At 38.8% G+C, this 22,430-nt stretch overlaps 1 protein-coding gene across 5 annotated transcripts in view; it reads right to left on the reverse strand.

Annotated features, from left to right (window-relative positions):
* Nucleotides 1–22,021, reverse strand: part of TASOR (transcription activation suppressor) — a 64,151-nt gene extending 42,130 nt beyond the window's left edge. For 4 of the 5 annotated variants that reach the window (XM_050778505.1, XM_050778508.1, XM_050778503.1 and 1 more), the window contains exons 1-9: nt 21,430–22,021; nt 12,167–12,312; nt 9,864–9,956; nt 8,335–8,407; nt 7,960–8,051; nt 6,706–6,867; nt 4,582–4,706; nt 1,852–1,883; nt 706–811 (exon numbers count right to left, since the gene is read on the reverse strand). In XM_050778505.1, the coding sequence (XP_050634462.1) occupies nt 706–811; nt 1,852–1,883; nt 4,582–4,706; nt 6,706–6,867; nt 7,960–8,051; nt 8,335–8,407; nt 9,864–9,956; nt 12,167–12,312; nt 21,430–21,763 (1,163 nt within the window). In that variant the 5' untranslated portion in view covers nt 21,764–22,021. The remainder of the gene's footprint in view (nt 1–705; nt 812–1,851; nt 1,884–4,581; nt 4,707–6,705; nt 6,868–7,959; nt 8,052–8,334; nt 8,408–9,863; nt 9,957–12,166; nt 12,313–21,429) is intronic. The other variant, XM_050778504.1, reaches the window with a different exon arrangement.
* Nucleotides 22,022–22,430: the final 409 nt, after the last annotated feature.

Raw genomic sequence — 22,430 nt, forward strand, 5'->3', positions numbered from 1 at the left:
CACCAAATCAAAGCTCTTCCCAACAAAGAACGGGTAACTTTTAAGTCTACTATATTCAAAATGCTAAATAAAAAATATATATCTACTACTTAGGATAAAACTAAAAAATTATATTTTAGATTTAAATCACTAAGAAAAAGTTTTAGGCCGGGCACGGTGGCTTACACCTGTAATCCCAATACTTTGTGAGGCCAAGGCGGGAAGATCACCTGAGGTCAGGAGTTTAGACCAGCCTGGCTAACATGGCAAAGCCCCATCTCTACTAAAAATACAAAAAAAAAAAAAAAAAAAAAAAAATTAGCTGGGCATGGTGGCAGGAGCCTGTAATCCCAGCTATTCAGGAGGCTGAGATGGGAGAATCACTTGAACCCAGGAGGCGAAGGTTGCAGTGAGCTGATATTGCGCCACTGCACTCCAGATTGAGAGACAAGAGCGAAACTCCATCTCAAAATAAAAAAAAAGATAAAGAAAAAATTTTATGCCGTAAATGTACTGACTAGCCTATCCTCAAATCAAGACAGAGAGGTAGAGGACTCATATTGCCAAATGACCTAATTTCAAATCAACCTTTTAAAAAACAAACCAACATTTATATAGAAGTTCTTATGAACCAAAATAAAATTTAAATATGAAAAAGAAATAAGGAAAAAAGCTCAAGAAAGTGATAAAATTAGCAACCACGAACTGCTCTTTACTTATACTTACAGTTTGATAGGCAAAAAAGCACGAGTGGCTGACCTCAGAGAAATATAACACAAAAGTTTTCCTTTATTTAAAAGCTGTCCTTTCCACAAGGTATAGTTATATTTATCTAAATAAAAAGAATATAATGACACAGCTTAGTCACTTGGCAGCCCAGAGGAGTGCACATTTATTAGAAATGAGAGGGAAAATATCTGAAACAAGGTTTAAGTAGGAGGAAAAAAAAAAAAAAAAAGTGATACTTCTACACTTCTATTTACTAAGAGTTCAAATATTAGGATTTTTGTTTCAGGTATTTATCCCCCGGCAAAATCATTCCAGTTGCAAAGAATAACAAATGTATCTGTCTAAATGTCATTATCAGAAAAGTTGTGGACAAAAACAATTATTCATCTCTTATTTCCTCCAAACGGACACTGTATTAGATCTGGTTGATTATATGAATGCCTACAATGTCCTGTATCTTCTACTCATTGTCTTTTCCTTATAAAGAAACTTTAAAATAGGCTGGGCACGGTGGCTCACACCTGTAATCCCAGCACTTTGAGAAGTCGAGGCGGGTGGATCATTTAAGGTCAGGAGTTCGAGACCAGCCTGGCCAACATGGTGAAACCCCGTCTCTACTAAAAATACAAAAAATTAGCCGGGTGTGGTGGCGGCTGTAATCCTAGCTACTCAGGAGGAGGCTGAGGCTGGAGAGTCACTTGAACCCAGGAGGCAGAGGTTGCAGTGAGCCGAGATCATGCCACCCCACACTCCAGCCTGGACAAGAGTGAGACTCCGTCTCAGGAAAAAAAAAAAGAAGAAACTTTAAAATAGTTTAACATCAATGCTACTTTCAATCTTCTCTACTTCTCTTCTAAATCCTGTACCTTTGGTGAATTTAATACTTTTAAAAAGCTGAGTTATGAAACATGTTTTATTTTTTATCTTTTTCAATTAAAGTGCTAAAACCTTTTGCTCTATTCACAGCAGCAGATTTTCAAAGGGGATCTTATGCTTGGACAACCAAATGCTGATGCTACATTACAACTTTTTTCATACTTTGCAGATTTTCATTCATTATAAAAATAATACAAAGCACTTAATCTTTTGCTATATGTACTTATTCTTTCCATTTATAAAACTAAAGAAACATAAATCTCTTACCTATGTTTCTATCTGCATTAAAGCTGTTAGATCTACAAATTTTTTAAAAGGAAAGAAAAAATTACTCATTAGTATAATCATAAAAATTAACATATAAGACTTTGATATAAGTGCAATGTTTAATGGCATACTACAGCTAAGTCCTTCCTCCAGATGGGAAGAACAAAGAAACTACTCATTACAAAATCTAGTAAATCCAAGTCTACTTAGAGAAAACAGAAGTACTTACTTTGCTCATTTTACCACATTTACCCAAATTTAAAGGAGCTGTTTTTTCCAAAAATATTAATCAAGAGAGAACAGTGTCCACCAAAGTCTCTTGTCAATTATTTTGGTGACATTAGAAGACACAGCCTCAATACATAAATACATTAATTCATCATTCAATAAATATGTACTAAACTCTTATTATTTACCAGGCACAGTTCTAGGTAATAATATTAAACAAAGTTCCAATGTACATAAATCTAATGAGGAAGACAGAAAACAATGTTAATGTAAGAGATCATGATGGTTTTAAGTGCTATAAAAAGAGACATTAAGAGTACAGAGGTTAAAAAAAAAAAAAAAAAAAAAAAAAAAAAAAAAAAAACAGAGAAACCTCAATGATAAGGAGATACCCGAAGAAATGCAGAATGAATTATGCAGCTTACTGGGGAAAGAGAGAGAACAGCAAATGCAGAGGCCCTGAAGCAGGAGCATTCATGGAATATTCAAGGTACAAGGATGGATGTTCAATCAATGCTCCTTTGAAATGATATGGAGGTCAAGAGATGGAATCAAAAGAGGCGGCAAAGAAATTAATAGTCATTATTCCTGGGGGCATGACCTCATAATTATAAGTGCTAGATGTCTTTTAAAGACTACTTATGAAAAACACTATAGTGAAGTATATATCAGAGTGATCATAAATTTAGAGCCACAAAAATTGAAAGCCACAACTGTCTTGATACTATGTCAACTGGTACCCGTGGCTACAGATGGTTTTCAAGGATTATTCACCTACATGAAAAAAGGACCGTAAACGAGAGAGAAGATAATTTGATCTGGAAAACTGACAAAGAGGTCAACCTCAAAAATGTACATATATGTTTCACAATATATGGTTTTAAAACAGTAGTATTTCCAAATTAATTGATATCATACATGACTTCAACTATGTACAGACACCCAAAGTAAAAACCAGCAGACATTTGACCATCTCACCTACATCCCTATAAACTTACTTACTCCATTTGGCTAAAACATTTTTAGAATCACCACATGGGGAAAAAATGGTAACTGCTTCCTATTTGGTCACCTTATCCTAGAGCTTGTAAGAAATATTCAATAACACAAGAACAGAAAACCAAAAAAAAAAAAAAAAGAAAGAAATCATCAGGCCAGGTGTGGCAGCCCATGCCTATAATCCCAGTGCTTTGGAATACCAAGGCAGGGGAACTGCTTGAGGCTAGGAGTTTGAGACCAGCCTGGGCAACACAGCAAGACCCATTTCCACAAAAATTAAAAATAAACCAGACGTGATGGTGCACGCCTGTAGTTCTGGCTACTTGGGAAGATGGCTTGCATGCAGCAGTTTGAGGCTGCAGCAAGCTATGATCGCACCACTTTCACTCCAGCCTGAGCAACAGAGCAAGATTTTGTCTCTAAAGAGAAAAAAAAAAGAAACCAATGGTCCTCAACACTGGCTGAAAATCAGAATCACCTGGAAGTTTTTAAAAACTATCAATGCCTTGACTGCCCACTAAATATTTGATTGGTTTGTGGTGAGGCATGAGCATCCTTTGTAGAAGCTCCCCATTTCCAAGAGTGCTAACACACAAAATCTCACTTTTTAAAAAAAAATACAGAGTCTCACTCTGTCGCCCAGGCTGTAGTGCAGTGGTGCGATCTCGGCTCACTACCAACCTCCGCCACCCAGGTTCAAGCAATTCTCCTGCCTCAGCTTCCCAAGTAGCTAGGACTACAGGCCACCACATCCGGCTAAGTTTTTTGTAGTTTTAGTAGAGACAGAGTTTCACCATGTTGGACAGGCTGTTCTTGAACACCTGACCTCAGGTGAGCCACCCACCTCGGCCTCCCAAAGTGCTTGGATTACAGGCGTGAGCCACTGCGCCCGGCCAAAATCTCACTTTTTAAAACTGCCACTTACTGGCCAGGCATGGTGGCTCACGCCTGTAATCCCAGCACTTTGGGAGGCCAAGGTGGGTGGATCACGAGGTCAGGAGATGGAGACCATCCTGGCTAACACAGTGAAACCCTGTCTCTACTAAAAATATAAAAAAATTAGCCGGGCATGGTGGTGTGCGCCTGTAGTCCCAGCTACTCGGGAGGCTGAGGCAGAATGGCGTGAACCCGGGAGGCGGAGCTTGCAGTGAGCCAGATTGTGCCACTGCACTCCAGCCTGGCAGACAGAGTGAGACTCTGTCTCAAACAAACAAACAAACAAAAAAACCTGCCACTTACTCAACTACACAAACCTTCATTTCTAAGGAAGAGATTAACCAGATGAGGTTTAAATTTTAGCTTGTATTTATTTCCACATGGTAAACTAACTGTTCTTCACACTGACCATTTAAAAGTCATCGTAAACACTTCAGTCTCCAACTAACTTCAAGGGAAGTTAAAAAAAAAAAATGGGAAAGAAACAAAATGGTCCTCCTAACTCAGCAGTGCAGGATCTGTAGTAGAGTATCACTGTGGATGATGTCTAAAACTCCTAAGTCTTACCTTGATGAAGGTACAAACTTCGGAGTTTGTATATCATCTTTGTAAGTAAAAGACACAACTGCATATGGACAAACGTGTCTTGGTCTTCGCCTTAGCTCATCAAAGCCATACTCATAAAAATAATACTAAAAATAAGAAAATGCAAAATTAACTTCTTTAAAAAGGCAAGATGAAACCTTATATTTATCTGCCTGATTTTTGAGAAACAGAAAACCATATATGCACCTCTGACAAAAAATGTCTTTAAGCTCTGCTTGCCAAATTAACTAAAATAATTAGTACTTTTTATTCGTTTTGTGATATAAAATATTCTGCATCTAAGTGTGTAAGATCCCACAGTATTACTAAGTATTCCAAAAGTTTACTTCTGAAGAGTTGACTACTGGGAGTTTCCTAATAAAAATATTATAAACAGAGCCTAAGCTCGCAGGTCAGCTCAGAATAGCCAATCTAATACAAAAAGCAAAATACTAAGAACACAATCTCAACTAAACCAAACTATGGTTTTGCTATTTCAAAAGAAAAACACACCTGGGCTCCAATTGCAAATAAAGTAGCAAAGGAGATACGGAAAAGAATATGAACATAGGTGACAAAGGTAGCTGACCCTCTTCTCATTACGCATCAGCCTTTTCCCTTCACCTCTTCACCACATCCAGTATAGTACAGTTTTGTAACTTGCAGACTAGTGATTTTCACTTTAAGAATGCCTGAGTTTATGAACACAGTAGTATTGTCCTTCAAAGTCCATTCCCCTGGGAAACCTGATTTCAATAATATTGTTATTGCTCTAAAAATGCCTGGAGTTTTTAAAAAACATAAGGCCAGTTTGCAAGTCCTTCTAGAAAAGCCAGTAACTATTTTACATGTATACTTCACACCTACCAATACTGCTACTGTCCAGAAGGTAATCAAATGAGTCAGTTCCAAATGACTTTGGTGAATATAATTTTTGCTGAAAGCCCACAACAATAGTTCTTAAAATTTTATTTTACATAATTAAAGAAAGAACATTTCCAGGGAAGTTAACATTACTACTTTTCACAAACAGTCCATTTGGTTATAGACATTTTTTTAATGTTAAAAAGAACAGGTGCGGTGGCTCACGTCTGTAATCCCGACACTTTGGGAGGCTGAGGCAGGTGGAATCACCTGAGCTCAGGAGTTTGAGACCAGCCTGGCCAACATGGTGAAACCCCGTCTCTACTAAAAAAAATACAAGAAATTAGCTAGGTGAGGTGGCAGGTGCCTATAATCCCAGCTACTCGGAAGGCTAAGGCAGGCGAATCACTTGAACCTTGGGGGCGAAGGTTGCGGTGAGCCAAGATCACGCCACCACACTCCAGACTGGACAACAGAGCGAGACTCTGTCTCAAAATAAAATAACAAAATACTAAAATTAAAAAAAACAAGAATAGTGAGGCCGAAGTGGGAAGATCACTTGAGCCCAGGAGTTCCAGACCAGTCTGGGCAAAACAGTGACACCCCCATTTCTATTTAAACAAACACAAAAACAAAAAACCATTGCTTTATAGTCAAACCTCATATAAAAACTTAACACTCAAGTTCATCAAATGTTACTTTTATTTATGTGTGGTTTATTGTATGTCAATTATACTTGAATAAGGCTTTAAAAATAAGTCTAGGTTTGCATCTTTAAAAATGTTAATAAAGATAGAAAATATCTATCAAATAAATCAATAATACGAAATGTTATGACTTAAGATATTTCAAGGGATTTCAACTTTACCTTGAAAGATAAGTAATATCGTATTAGGCAGGAGACCTTTCTAGGCCAGGAAATGCCAAGGTTTCAAAATGAAGTAAGATGTGTTGAGGGCAATGATCATACAAAAACCAGGCCACAGTCTTCCGGCAGGAAGAGCTAGACTAGGCAGTCTATAAATATTACCCTGTAACCTTGAAGAGCCACTGTATGTTTCTGAGACATCTCAGAAAACACTGAACAAACAGCAGCAACAGACACTGGAGTCTGGAAGTGATATGCAGAAACCAGAGTCTAGACTGGTGTGGGGACAGAGAGAACTGAAAGGGAGACATTTTAAAGGATTTGTTAACAAACAGATATGCGGTCATAAAATTACAACAGATCCTGGCACCTACCTGAGTAAGCTCATAGGCTCTGTAAGCCAAAAGTGATGTAATTCGATTGGCATTCTTCGACATGTGACATTCATGCTTTGGTGTGGGGTCCAAAGCACTTTTATTTAACATAGATTCCAAACTTTTTACACCCATGGGGTCATATATACTCTTTATTTTACCCTAAAATAGAGAAAACCTTTTAAGTGTCTACCTAAACCTAATTGTTGACTATATAACATTAATATTATGAAATACTTCTTTGAATATAGATCAACTATACCAACCATTTTTTCCCTTCAATATCTCACAAAACAGGTGGGCGCCAAGGCAGGCGGATCACCTGGAGTCAGGAGTTTGAGACTAGCCTGGCCAACATGACGAAACTCTGTCTCTACTAAAAATACAAAAATTAGCAGCGCATGGTGGTGCACACCTGTAATCCCAGCTACTCAGGAGGCTATGGCAGGCAGAACTGCTTGAACCTGGGAGGCAGACGTTGCAGTGAGCTGGGATTGTGCCACTGCACTCCAGCCTGGGTGACAGAGTGAGACTCCATCTCCAAAAAATAAATAAAATAATATCTCACAGAACACTTTTACCAAATTTGAAGGAGTAAGAAAAAGTTAATCACTAAAAAAAAATCATTTGAACTTGTTTAATAACAAGTAAATATAAACTCCATTCATAATACTCTCCACTAACATAAATTATATTACCAACATATTACTCTCTACATTCCTTTCTTTGGAAAGGAAAACAAACTCTTAAGAATGGTTAGCTTAGATCAAAGATGGCAAACAGGCCGGGCACAGTGGCTCACGCCTGTAATCCCAGCACTTTGGGAGGCCAAGGCGGGTGGGATCACGATGTCAGGAGATCAAGACCATCCTGGCTAACACAGTGAAACCCCGTCTCTACTGAAAATACAAAAAATTAGCCAGGCGTGGTGGCGGGCACCTGTAGTCCCAGCTACTAGGGAGGCTGAGGCAGGAGAATGGCATGAACCCAGGAGGCAGAGCTTGTAGTACGCCACGATGGTGCCACTGCACTCCATCCAGCCTGGGCGACAGAGCGAGACTCCGTCTCAAAAAACAAAAAACAACACACACACAAAAAAGATGGCAAATAAACCATTTTCAAAAGAATCTTTAACTACCAAACACTAGCAAGCATGAACTTTTAAACAATCTTCTAAAGACTTAGCATCATCTAAAAATTAAAATCCAAATCAAGTGTAGTTTTTCATCTATGAAATGTGTAAGTTTAAATTACCTTCATTATTTTAAAAATAACAACATCACCCATTGCCCCCGTGTCCAAAGGATTCGCTTGTAATAAATCAGCATACCTAGAAAGATAGACACCTAGAAAAGTGGGAAAAATTAAGGAAACTGATTATATTTTTCAAAATCACTAGGACTAAAGACATTTTTAAAAAGCTATCCTTGATCAATTTGAAGTGTGCAGAAAGTCAGAAACAAAAGATAAAACTGATCTTACATTTCAGAACCTATGAGTAGTCTCTTTTTCTGGAAACATAATAAAGCATGAATTTAATAACAACTGCAGTGAAATTACATGAGATAATATATTTTTAGACAGCAACTTAATAGTAGATATTTATATTTAAAAAGAAAAAAAGATTACCCATGGAAGGACTGCCAAGAATTGTTATTTTGGACTGACCCACATGTAATCCTTTTTCACATATGCTTTGAACCTAAATTAAAAAAAAATTACTTCATCTTGCAGTCATAATAACATTTAAAACATGAAAAAATAATTTTATAAACTTGTTTTAAATAAAAACAAAGCTTCTAAACTAGATATCATTCTAAATCACAGAAAAGTTATATATTTGCCACTTTATAAATATTAATGTAAAACTGACTTACACTTCTCAAAGTAACCATATCTAGAATCCATTTTTCTTTGTTTAATTTTTTTAGAGACGGGGTCTCTGTCTGCCCCCTAGGCCGGAGTGCAGTGGCATGACCTTGAACTCCTTGGCTCAAGTGATTCTCCCACCTCAACCTCCTGAGTAACTAGGCCTACAAATGCGTGCCACCATGCCTGGCTAGTTTTCAATCATTTTTCTTTATGCCAAGGGTGACAGATAACTCTTAACTCCTGCCACTCAATATATATAACCATTACTTTTCAAAGAGAATTAGAAACAGCAAAATATCATTCCACCTAAATATCTTCAATTAAAAGGGGAAAAAACAGACCAGACACAGTGGCTCACGCCTGTAATAATAGCACTTTGGGAGGCCAAGGCAGGCAGATCACTCGAGGTCAGGAGTTCAAGACCAGCCTGGCCAACATGGGGAAACCCCAACTCTACTAAAAACACACAAAAAAATTAGCCAGGTGCAGTGGCGCATCCTATAATCCCAGCTACTCGGGAGGTTGAGGCACAAGAGTCACTTGTACCTGGGAGAAGGAGGCTGCAGTGAGTGAGCTGAGATCACACCATTTCACTCCAGCCCGAGCTGTTGGACAGAGTGAGACTCCATCTCAAAAAAAAAAAAAAAAGGAAAAATGGTTCCAGCCACACATAATCAACAATATAGAAGATAATCTCACATATAATCAACAATATAGAAGACAATCTTTTTAATAAAGAGAAAAGCCCGGGGGTAGTGGCTCACACCTGTAATCCCAGCACTTTGGGAGGCTGAGGTGGATGGATCACGAGGTCAGGAGTTCAAGAGCAGCCTGGCCAACATGGTGATACCCCATCTCTACTAAAAATACAAGTCAGCCAGGCCTCATGGGGTATATCTGTAACCCCAGCTACTTGGGAGGCTGAGGAAGGAGAATCGCTTGAACTCAGGAGACAGAAGTTACAGTGAGCCAAGATCACGCCACTGTATTCCAGGCTGGGTAACAGAGCAAGACTCCATCTTAGAAAAAAAAATAAATAAATAAAGAGAAAACTATTATTATCAAGCACATTCTAGGGTAAGAAAATAGGACTGGTCAGAGAAAAAACTGAGTACATTTGAAAAACAAATTACAAACAATAAACATTTTGCCCCCTTAAATCATGCATTCCACTTATATTTCAAAAAAAGTCTATAATTGTCAAGTATATTGTTGAATAATCACAAAATTAGTAACTTACAATGGAAACAATCTCAAATTGTTCTTTATAAAATGCATTAACTCACCTGGTATCGATCAACCATCAGAAATGCATAGGATTCTGAAAGTTCCTTATCTAAGCGACCATCAAACTTCAGTTCTCTTCGCTTTTCTGTAAACTAAATGAAATTAAATCTATGACAACGCCTTAGCATGTGATTATGTTTTTCAAGCTACAAGTTTTATTTTTTTCCCCAAGAAATCTCATACCTTCCAAAATAAAAAAAAAAATCTCTATCTCTCTATACTCTCTGTCCTTCAGTTTTTCCCCTATTTTAACTGGCTCTTTATATATATTAATATAGTCAAATAAACATCTAATGCTCATCAATCTTTAAATTTCTCTTATAATTTTTCTTTTTTTTTTTTTTTTTGAGATGGAGTCTCGCTCTGCCGCCCAGGCTGGAGGTGCAGTGGCCGATCTCGGCTCACTGCAAGCTCCGCCTCCCAGGTTCACGCCATTCTCCTGCCTCAGCCTCCCGATTAGCTGGGACTACAGGCACCCACCACCACACTCGGCTAATTTCTTGTGTTTTTTTTAGTAGAGACAGGGTTTCACCATGTTAGCCGGGATGGTCTCGATCTCCTGACCTTGTGATCCGCCCGCCTTGGCCTCCCAAATCACTGGGATTACAGGCATAAGCCACCGCGCCCGGCCTAATTTCTCTTATAATTTTACCACATTACAACTCTCCCACAGATTATAAATTAATGCTTTAGTTATCTTTGTATCTCCCATTTACTTAACATGGTACACTGCATCCAATAGGTGGTTTAATAAATCTGAATGACCAACTTCTAGACTATAAACTCAATTAGGACAAAAAAAATGCTTCTTTTCTCTGTAACTGTATTCTCAATGCCAAGCACATAAGATGTGCTCCATAAATATTTACAGGATGGAAGAGTGACTTCATCTTAGTCGTCGGAACTATAAGTTATCCTAAACTGCTGGCTTTCCTATCTATAAAACAGATATACATTTAAAATATAAAATATCTAACATTTTATATTCAGGCTATTACTGCTCTTCAATAACATAACTAATGAATCTTCAGACTAAATTTTCACATAAAATTAACAAATAATCGCTATCATACCATGAAGCCACATCAATTCAAACTACTAAGATTTTAATTTTCTCTGGGATTCAGTAACACTAGTGCCCTTTAGGGAACCTTTCAAAATTAAATCCTGGTATCCCTTGGTTAACCAACTTGCAAAAACAAAAAATTCGTATTTCAGGCCCATCAGAAAGCATTATGCATCAAATATTTCGAAACATCTACACATGCTGGCTTTTCCTAAATCAAAACTCAAATATTCTAATTTGTACAGGAAACTTAAGTTCACTGTCTAACATGCTTAATTGTTCCTCTTTGTTTGAACTTTTTCACTAAGAATATCCACTAATGATAAAATCATCATATAGCCACCAGGCAATAATTGTGGAAAAAATTAAGCATGTTCTAAAAACGAATACACCCACATATTTAATTTCATTAATTACCTTCCAATTTAGGCATTTAATTAACATGTACAATACTCAAAAAGAGCAAAAAGCCCTACGAATTCAGTTTATTTATTTACTTATTTATCTGAGACAGAGTTCTTGTTCTATCACCCAAGCTTGAGTGCAGTGGCACAATCTCGGCTCACTGAAACCTCATGGGTTCAAGCAATTCTTGTGCCTCAGCCTCTCAAGAAGTTGGATTACAGGCATGTGCCACCATGCCTAGCTAATTATTATAGAGTCAGGGTTCGCCACATTGGACAGGCTGGTCTCAAACTCCTGGCCTCAAGCAACCTGTCCGCCTGAGCCTCCCAAAGTGCTGGGATTACAGGCATGAGCCACAATGCTCAGTTGAATTTACAATTAAACCATTAGCTAGTAAGCTATCGCTATACTTAAGATTTTCAGTTAAAAAGTTATTTTACACAATTGCTATTAATAACAATTTAACATAGCAGATAAATGTAATGCTACAGCAACATTTGGTGGGAAAAAGAGATATCATTTAAAACTTGTTTTCCCAATTAGGCAGGCATGGTAGCACATGCCTGTAATCCTAGCTACTCTGGAGGCCGAGGCCGAATTGCTTGAACTGGGGAGGCGGAGGTTGCAGTAAGCGGAGATCGCGCCACTGCACTCCAGCATGGGCAACAAGAGTGAAACTCCATCTCAAAAAAAAAAAAAACAAAAAACAACTTGTTTTCCCTTTGTAATTTGGTTTTCCTAAAAATTTTAGTATTTCTAGAGAAAATTTTTTTCCCAGGCTGTTAACTGGTTCTGAAAACAATCTTACAGTAAGTATAATTTAAAACATACCTCCTTTTCCAAAAGCTCATTGTGTATCAAGCAAGCACGTCTGTAGTTAAAATTTGTTACTGAGGTTGGTTCAAGGTAAGAAGAATGAAGAATATTTACAACATCTTCAAATTCTCGAGAGCCTGGAGTTAATGGCTGGAAAAGTGCTAAAATAAAAAAAAACAAACATTTAAAATGTTTAACATTACTCCATCTTAAATATAGCTTCTTATATTTTTGTGGGCTAATGTAACCTTAAACACGAAAAAAGGCATGAAGGCTATCTTACTTTGTGATATGCAAAAGAGATACTAACTCATTGAAAAAAATGTAAAACTAGTTGCCTACATATACCAGTTCCTTCAACAATGAGGATCTGGCATTACATACACAGACAAGGAAGTTGCAACTTTGCCAACCTTAGGCATGCTACATCAGGCAACCTAAATTGCTTAAAGACTCTTATAAGAATCTGTGCTTATACTCAACTTGTCTCAGCTCCTATTTTATGTTACACTGAAGTATGTCTCAGATTGTGTATTTCCGCAAACTAAATACCTATATCATATATGAGAACATAAAAACATTTAAGACATTATGTGAACAAATTATATGCTGTTACTGACACACTGGTCTTTTAAAAAAAAAAAAAAAAAAAAAAAAAAAAAAAAAAAAAAAAAAAAAAAAGGCTTGCTGGCTCATGATTGTAATTCCAGCTCTTTGGGAGGCCAAGGCAGCAAGACTGCTTGAGCTCAGGAGTTCGACAGCAGCCTGGGCGACATAGTGAGACCCTGTCTTCACAAACCGTTAAAAAAAAAAAAAAATCAGCCAGGCATGGTGGTGCATGCCTGTAGTCCCAGCTACTTAGGAGGCTGAGGCAGGAGGATCCTTTGAGCCCAGGAGTTCTAGGATGCAGTGAGCCATATTCATGCCACTGCACTCCAGCCTGGGAGACAGAGCAAGACCGTCTCAAAAATAAAAATAAAAAATAAAATGCTGCACTCATGTGGCTTCTTGTATAATCCATAAAAAGTAGTAGAACATTTATTATGACAACTTAGTAAAATGAAAACACGTCAGGCTTTGGAGTCAAACCTGGACACAAATACCAAACCCAGCATTACTGGCTTGGAATAAGATGCGGGTAAATAAATTACTTATATAGCTCAGCTCTCTCATATGTAAAACAGCAAACTCCAGCAGCCCTAATAACCACTATATGCCACACGCCATACATAAGACAACACGTGGAAAAAGCTCTAAACATAGCATCCAACACATAGTAGGATATTAAGGTTATTTTTTTGTTTTTGAGACGGAGTCTTGCTCTGTCACCCAGGCTGGAGCGCTGTGGTGCAATCCCGGCTCACTGTAAACTCCATCCCCTGGGTTCACATCATTCTCCTGCCTCAGCCTCCCGAGTAGCTGGGACTACAGGCACCCGCCACCACGCCCAGCTAATTTTTTTTTTTTTTTTGTATTTTTAGTAGAGATGGGGTCTCACAGTGTTAGCCAGAATGGTCTCAATCCCATGACCTCGTGATCCGCCTGCCTTAGCCTCCCAAAGTGCTAGGATTACAGGCATGAACCACCGTGCCTGGCCAGGACATTAAGTTTTTATTCTCCACATCCCCAACCATTCTACATCCTACTGAATTTTTTTTTTTTTTTTTTTTTTTTTTTTTTGAGATGGAGTTTTGCTCGTCACCCAGGCTAGAGTGCAGTGGCGCGATCTCAGTTCACTGCAACCTCCGTGCCTCCCAGGTTCAAGTGATTCTCCTGCCTCAGCCTCCCAAGTAGCTGGGATTACAGACACCTGCTACCACGCCCAGCTAATTTTTAGATTTTTAGTAGATATGGGGTTTCACCATGTTGGCCAGGCTGGTCTCAAACTCCTGACCTCAGGTAATCCACCTGCCTCAGCCGCCCTAAGTGTTGAGATTACGGGCGTGAGCCACTGCACCTGGCCCCCACTTAATTTTTAAAATATTTAAGTCAAATATCCAATTCGTTCTTGAGAATTACTGGTCTATTAACCTCGAATTTCCATCTTATGCACAAAATACTTTAATTTACTAATGCAAGTCTATACATATATATATTTCCCCAAATCAAAAAGGAACCACTTTTCACTGTAGAGAGAACTACTCATAGAAACTATATTATTCTCTATTACCTTAATTTCTTTCAAGACACTATTTAATAAGGGTCAACAAATGTCATAGTCAAAACAGGTCACTACTGAAAACATAATGTTCCACTTTTACATACTCCTAAAGGTGACAGATGCAGCGAACTTTTGTCTTTTCTATACATGATTATTTACCAACCATGTCTATATTACAGAAGTGACTGTAAAAACACAGTTTTCAATGGCACAATGTGTACAAACAAATGGTTACCACTATTTTGGAACTGCACACTAAAAAAATAGACAACACAGTTATAGTTATGCAACTAATAAACAGGAGTAAGCTCAAACAAGTACTCAAACAGAACAAGACTACTCAACACAAAGTGTACTGTAATCAAACTTGTAGCAGACGAATATGTTCAGTAACCTATTGATTGTAAGCTCCATGAGAGCAGGAACTGTATCTGCCTTGCTCATTACTCATCTTTCCTGTATTCCAGTAGCTAGACCTGTGAGTGCTAGCCCTAAAAATATTGAACAGTAAAGTGAAGAAAATGAGAAATTTTGTCGTTTTAAAAATGGTAACAATATATTCTACTACTAAATGACTGTTATTTAAAATTAAGACTCATTCGCAAATTCAACAATTCAGTAACATACAAAACACAAATGAAAGCTCAGAAGAGGGTAGGAGGCATACATTGTCTTCATTCAAACCTGTGTTACGGAATGTAGGACAAAAACATCTTATCTTTGTGATGACTGTCCCCAATTAAACTGTGAAAAACTTGGCAAGGAACGCAGCATATGGAGGTCTTTATAGCTTTCACATCTAAAGTGGGCCAAGCATGATTGTAAAAGCTGGGTTAAATTTACATAATTTTGTTTCTAAACAAAATGACTTCGGATATCTAAAATTTACACAAAAAAAGATATCACATGGCTGCCAATTTCTATGAAATTTTATAGTCTACATAGATTTTCATTAGTTAAGCTACCCAATACAATTTATACCATTAATCTAATCATAAGTAAAAAATTAGTCAAATCATAAATCTGCATAAAAGCTCACATCCAAATTATTCTCAAAGTACTTAACATTTCCAGTTCACTCTAAAGCAATGTCCAAGAGTCATGTCCAATGTACTAAAAATGACAGCTGACAGGAAAAAAATTTTTTTAATGCAAAGAAAAAAGCATTTTAGCTCTAACAATAAATATCTGTATCCTAATGATTTTGTTTTGTAAATGCCTCAGTGGCTTCATTAGGCCGGTTATAATTTCTCATTTTTTCTGGTGATAATTTCTAAAATAATAAAATTACCCTGCAACTATTTTTAAGGATTTCAAGTCAACTTGCTGGTAATAGCAGTTCAGAAAATTTATTAAGTTCATCTTCTGAATGTACATTCTCTGGTAGTCTATTTTATGTCCTCAGAGGTCGTTTAACACTACATGTATCTTGATCAATGTGTCTTGTCACTCCTTTTAAAGAAAATACTTAAGTCAAAAATCTCAAATATGGGTCACTATTTGAGGTAGTAATAATAAACAACCCTGTGTCTATCCAAACAGGGAAAGCATTATATATATGAACCATCCATTTCACTCAGGGAACTCAGTATTCAACATACTGTTCTCTAGATTATGACAGTTACTGTCTAACCATTAGTGGTTAAGTACCACCTTCAATACTGTACTAAGAGCTTTACATGTATCATTTCAATCATCCAAACTATGCTATGAAGTTCAACATGCCCATTTCTCAGTTGAAACTGGGACAAGTAGCCTTTGAGTTGGCCCAAGGTTACAGGATTAACGAATGGATCAAGCTGCTGGGATTCAAATTCAAGTGATCAGGCTCCCTATCTTGTATCCTGAAATATACGACGTGCGTGTGTGTGGTAATATTAGACGTACAATATCCAATCATGTCAAGAGCTGGAAAAATGACTGTTTCCTCATTTTATAGACCATAAATCATATAGAACACTTAGGCACAGGAAGTTGGCTATAAAAGAACAAAGAATTTGGTTCTAATACTGCTCTTTCTACCCTCATATCCTTTCTCAAATCTCTTAATTTTTTCTGATTTTAATCTTCCTCTAGAGATAACAGGGCCAAGAGTTGTAAAGCCCTTTGTTTTATAAAGGTTAACAGCAGTAGCAATAGAGGCTCTTTCACACATTAAGAAATGTGTAATTTTGCTTATTTAATGGATTTCCATTAAATGCCTGTCAGAAAAACAGCTGAGTTGATTACTGATCATACTAGGTTTCCCTATTGACAAACTAATTATAGATGTATTTTACGAGACTGAAGAGCACAGATTTAGAAGGGCACTTGGAGATTTATAATTTAAATGAGGAAACTGACAGTAACATAGAATGTGAACTGGAATTCAAATATCCTGACTCTTAGCCATACTATCATCAAATATTTTTTATTAGTAGCATCATATTAAAACATACTCAAATTTTTTTTTTTTTTTTTTTTTTTTGAGATGGAGTCCCGCACTGTTGCCCGGGCTGGAGTGCAGTGGCACGATCTCAGCTCACTGCAACCTCCACCTTCTGGGTTCAAGTGATTCTCCTGCCTCAGCCTCCTGAGTAACTGGGATTTCAGGAGCCCGCCACCAGGCCCAGCTAATTTTTTGTATTTTTAGGAGAGACGGGGTTTTACCACGTTGGCCAGGCTGGTCTCAAACTCCTGACCTCGTGATTCGCCCACCTTGGCTTCTCAAAGTGCTGGGATTACAGACATGATCCACCATGCCTGGCCCACACTCAAGATTTGAAGGTTATATTTATAAAGGCAGTCAGCATAGATATATAATTTAAATCATCAAACAGCTTTGTTCCTTAATCAAAAGAACATCTTCATCAGTTTTACCAATTTGGTGTTAAGACAGATCTTTTTGTATTACGTATATATGAGTCGCAAAAAATATTATCGTATATACGTAAATTTTAAAAAGCTAAACTTAAAAGATGGACCATTCCTATCAAAACATACAAATGGGGCTGGGCATGGTGGCTCATGCCTATAATCCCGGCACTTTGGGAGGCCAAGAAGGGCGGATCACTTCAGGTCAGGAGTTCGAGACCAGCCTGGCCAACATGATGAAATCCCGTCTCTAAAAAGAATACAAAAATTAGCTGGGCACGGTGGCGCACGCCTGTAACCGAGCTACTCGGAGGAGGCTGAGGAAGGAGAATCCTTTGAACCTAGGAGGCGGAGGCTGCAGTGAGCCGGGATTGCAACACTGCATGCCAGCCTGGACAACAGAGGCTCTGCCTCCAAAAAAAAAAAAAAAAAAAAAAAAAAATGGGTAGTATGAGGTATAAATAAACAATTGTCTGATTTAAAGTAACTAATTCATGGAAGATGACGAAATAATTAGCAAGAGGAGGCTAGGGATCTGAAATTTTCTCTGAATTCATCGCTGATGTGTAATGATTATAATACAACCACTCTCCATCCATTTCTTCTTCACAGTAAGGTCTTTTTTTAAAATCACTTTTCTTCAGTCTAAAAAAAATTACCACAGACAATACTTTAGGAGTGGGTACTTCATCTCTAAATCATCAAGGTTGAACATAGCGTACAATTAGAAATGAATATGCTGGCAGGAATCAAGAGAGTACAAATACAAAACAATGTTTTTTGCACTGAGGATAGGTCAAAGTAAATTTTACCTCGATTACTTTGCTATTATGTATGGAGAGACCTATTGTTCTCAGAACCCACTCATCCATATACAACTAATGAAATACCACCGAAATTTCCTTAAGAATGAGACTTGGCTCCAATGGCTTCCAACACGCAAGTGCAAATTTTGTGTGGGAAGATGGAGGTTAGCAGAATTAGCCATTACTTCTGGACTAAACCAGTATGGAAACTTAGTGCATGAGAGCAATTAATTTTTGAGACTCCCTTGGACCCTACAAAAACATTAACCAATAAACATTTTCCAGATAGTCAATCATCACTACTCCATTTCCCAAGAACTTTGGAGGGAAAAATTACATCAAATGCAATTACCAATTTTAATTTACTTTTTATGACTTACTAGATTTAAAGGCGGCGATAGTGAAACATCTACCAACAAAATGCAATTCTACAATTTGGTTAAATATAAGAATCATGCCTCAGCCAATAAATAATATAACATACATCAAAAACAGTAAAATGTATACCTTTCCAGTCAAAGAGGCACTTAATCTGTCAGTACCAATCAAATGTTGATAGTGAACATAATCTCTGAATGTCAAAATTCCCCAAGGATGAAAACATATTAAGTATTTCTATATTTAATAGGGGGATAAAAACAGTTTTTGTTACTAACAGGTCAGATCAAAAGCAGCTAACTTAAAACCTTAGATTATTCAAACTGGGTAGCAAGATTTTTCTTTTTTATAGTAGTAAAAGTACTCTACACCTATCTTCAAATTCCAGCTCCACCACTTATTAATTGGGTCATCTGGGGCAAGTTACCTAACTTCTCAGTACTTTAGTCTCATCTGTAAAATGGGAATAGTACCTACCACAAAACACTGTTGAGATTTAGTCAATGTATGTAAATTGCTTAGAACAATGCCCACAACTTATTAGGCACTATACAAGTGTTTGCCAATATTATTACTCAATTACAATGGCAGTTATTTTGGATGTCATACTATTGGCAAGACCAAAGAAAGAACTTCGAGTCAACAAGTTATACTTCCATAGTAATGACCTTTAAGTTATTAAAATATTTAAGTACTAATCTTAAATTTCACTGGAAAAGCACAGTCACAAGAAAAGGTCTGCCGTATTAAAACATGAATGCAACAGAACCCTTCATACTGAAAAGTTCAAGCAGACATACCTACTGAAAACCATCTAATATTCTTGATTAAAAGACTCAGATGACCACAACTAGTAATACCTAGCCAAATCCTATACAAAGTGATATCTTTACCTTTAGAGCCTTCCAAGAGATGGCGTTGCGATGAAGAGTATGAAGAGTAAAACTAGCAGCACCTGTACTGTTTATGATGAATTTTTTTTTAAATAAAGATGAATTTATGTATTGAATTCTATCACCAACTACTAACTTCTCTCAGCTTCAACAAGATAAAATTCACGGTGGTAAAATAGCTGCTTATTTAATTTTTTAAAGTTCTATTTAAATCGCTATTTTAGCTATTTTACTATTTGAACAGCTGGTGTTCAGGGTATAAATAATTACACAAGTTAAAAATTGCTCATTTTCACTAATAATGAAAAAGCCCACTGCGATATATTTTCCTCACAACTTTTGTCTCTCAAGTAAAAATGGAAAATACAAGTTTTACCCAAGAGGTACAAGACTATGGGGGACAACAGCAAGGTTTGTATTTCCTAATCCCTCAATTATTTCCACTTTTAGTGTGTTCAACTTAAGTCTATTTTACAACAATCTCTGGGTTTTATTTAAAAAACACACAAACACAGTGCCTTTCCAGTTCCTACTGCCTTCCCACATTTCAAACAAAATTTTAAGTTTCTAGGCCAATTTTCTGGTCCTAACAGTAAAAAAAAATATATATCGTGGTTTGTCCATATTCTTAGGCACTTAAACCTAAAAAAAAAAAAAGACTCCAACCGACTTTTATCAAGCTGTGAAGAAAAAAATAGTTCCACCTCCTACCTCATAACCAGAGCCCATCTGAATGTACTTCCAACCTATTCTCTACCAACTGATTACACTGGGAACTTTTCTCATATAGACTATAATCATACATCTCAAATCTTAACTAAATACACCAAAAAAACTGACAGTCTTGACCTTTAAAAGTATCTTTCTGAACCCTAAACTACATTAACTCAAAAGATATTTCTAGAAACATTCCTCATGCTAACTTCCAAAGGTTAACTTCATCTTTGTCAACACGGTTTCTCACACCAAGTATTTTCTTGGCTTTGCCATTCAAACAGAAATGAACTTTATTTGTACTTTCCCAATAAAAGGCTCAAACAATTCCAGTAGTGCAAATGGAACTGGTGATGCTTATGGAAAGTCAGTGTAAGGCTACAGCCAAGATTCTATAATCAAATAAATGGAAAAGCTTTCTATACGGGAAAAAACCAAATCCTATTATTTTCCAAAGTAAATAATGAAAACCTAACCACACAATAGGGCAAAAAGGAAGTTGTCTAAATCCAGAATATCCAAAATTTACTGGATAGTTAAAAAATTATACCCCAATAACAAAAAACAATACTAATTTTTATGTCCATTAGGAATTCTGTCTCCGTATTAACAATATGGCATTAAGATTTTTTAAAGGCACAAGTAATTAATGTAACTGTTTCCATATGGGTTCCAAAAACTAAGACTAGACTTTTTTCTAATCTGAAGTTCTACCATCTAGAAGACCAACTTGGTGACTCTTGAGGATAAGGTAACTTCTCATTAATCTTTTTCCATTGGGAAATTACTGCGCCAAGAACCTACCTTGCCATTCTTTTCAAATATAAGAAAAACAATACTAAATTCAAATTTAAAGAGAGAGAGACCTATTTAACGCTTCAAAAACAAGGGGGAAAAAACTAAATGGAAATGAAGTGTGATGGAAAATAGCAGTGTGCATGGATCACATCTACTAATAGAGATTTCTAAATAAGGGAGGACGCTGACATCAAGCACATTTCAAGTAGACACACAGAGCTGAAGAATTTCCACGGGGAGAAGCACTCATGGTCCTCAGAACATTGGCAATGGCCTTGGAGAAAGCCCCAGAATCCATGGCCACGGGCTATTTCCATAGCGAGACTTCTCAGAAGCATCCTTAGGAGGACACAACAGCTTCTCTGCCTTCGGGGGCTGGGAGGGAGGGGCGCCGAGCACCATCTTTCCTCTCTGGGAGCTGCAGCCTTATGGACAAGCTTCAAACCTGAGCTACTTCCAACTTCCGCGGGGAGGGGCAGCAGGGGAGCGTGGTTCCACCGCTTTCTCTCGCACCAAGCGCGGCAGCTGGGCGGCCGTGGCGGTGAGGGGAGAGGCAGCCGGCGCTGCATGCGTGTTTACGTATCTCAGATGGGTGTGGGAAGAGGAGATAGAAAGGTTCTAATGAAAAGATGGAGGGGAGAGAGAGAGGGGGTTGAGAAGAAGGGGAGGCACCACCTTTCTTTTCTCTGCTCTTCCTGGGGATCTGAAAACTCCTCCTAAGAGGCCTTTCGGGCTCTTCGGGGCCTCTGAGCAGGGCGGCCGCGCCCGCCTCAGAGGAGTCCTGAGGCTGCTCGTGGCTGAAGCTCTGGGCGGCCTCGGCCCCCGCGGTCTCCTCAGGCCCAGCGCCGCCGCCGGGCTCAGCGATGTTGAGGCCGCCGCCGCCGCCGCCATTTTGTGGGGAGGACTCAAGCTCCGGAAGCGCCTGCTTCATCTCGTCGTCTCCGCCGCCGCCACTTTCACAGCTCGCATCCGTCGGCTGCGAGGCCTCCGTCTCCACAGCAGTCGCCATCGCGCCGGCGTAAGGAGCTCTGGGAAGCTTCTGCCCACAAGGTCGACGGGTGTGGGGGGAAGGGGCGGCGGGCCAGCCTCGCCGCCGAACTGCTCTCAGCCCACCCACCCCCTTCCCCCCGTGGTCTCAGGCTGCACTCCGACCCGGCAGCCTCTTGGGGGCCCCGAAGCGGGCACCCCAACTGTGCTGCCCGGCCCTCGGAGCCGCTCCTCGCTCGGGCAGTTCTCCTGCCTTCCCCCGCCACTCAACGTGCGCGCGTCGGGGCCGGGAGGGGGCGGGGCCACCGCGGGCCACTCTACCAATGGGAGTGCGGAACCCGCCTCCGCGAGTGCGGATATACTGCGCCGGGGGGCGGAGTTTTGAGGCGCCCGAGCCCGCCAAAAGGGGCGACTGCCACGCCCGGCGAGGGCCTCGACGCCGCGGCCGTGGCCTGCAGAATGTGTGGGCCCCTGGCGATTCTCGGGTTCCTGGCGATGCCGCGCTGGCGATCCTCGGGTTCCCGGGGATCCCCCGCCGCGCTGCAGGCGAGGGAGACGGGCTTGGCCTTGTTTCCAGATCGCAGGGGTGGCCCATTTGTGGGCAAGAACTTTCCTCAGTGTACGAGTTATCTCGGCCCAAACGGGCTTCAGCGCATGGATGCGGGACGATCTCGGCTTTATGAACTATT

The sequence above is a fragment of the Macaca thibetana genome, chromosome 2, assembly GCF_024542745.1.
Source record: "Macaca thibetana thibetana isolate TM-01 chromosome 2, ASM2454274v1, whole genome shotgun sequence".
NCBI lineage: Eukaryota > Metazoa > Chordata > Mammalia > Primates > Cercopithecidae > Macaca > Macaca thibetana.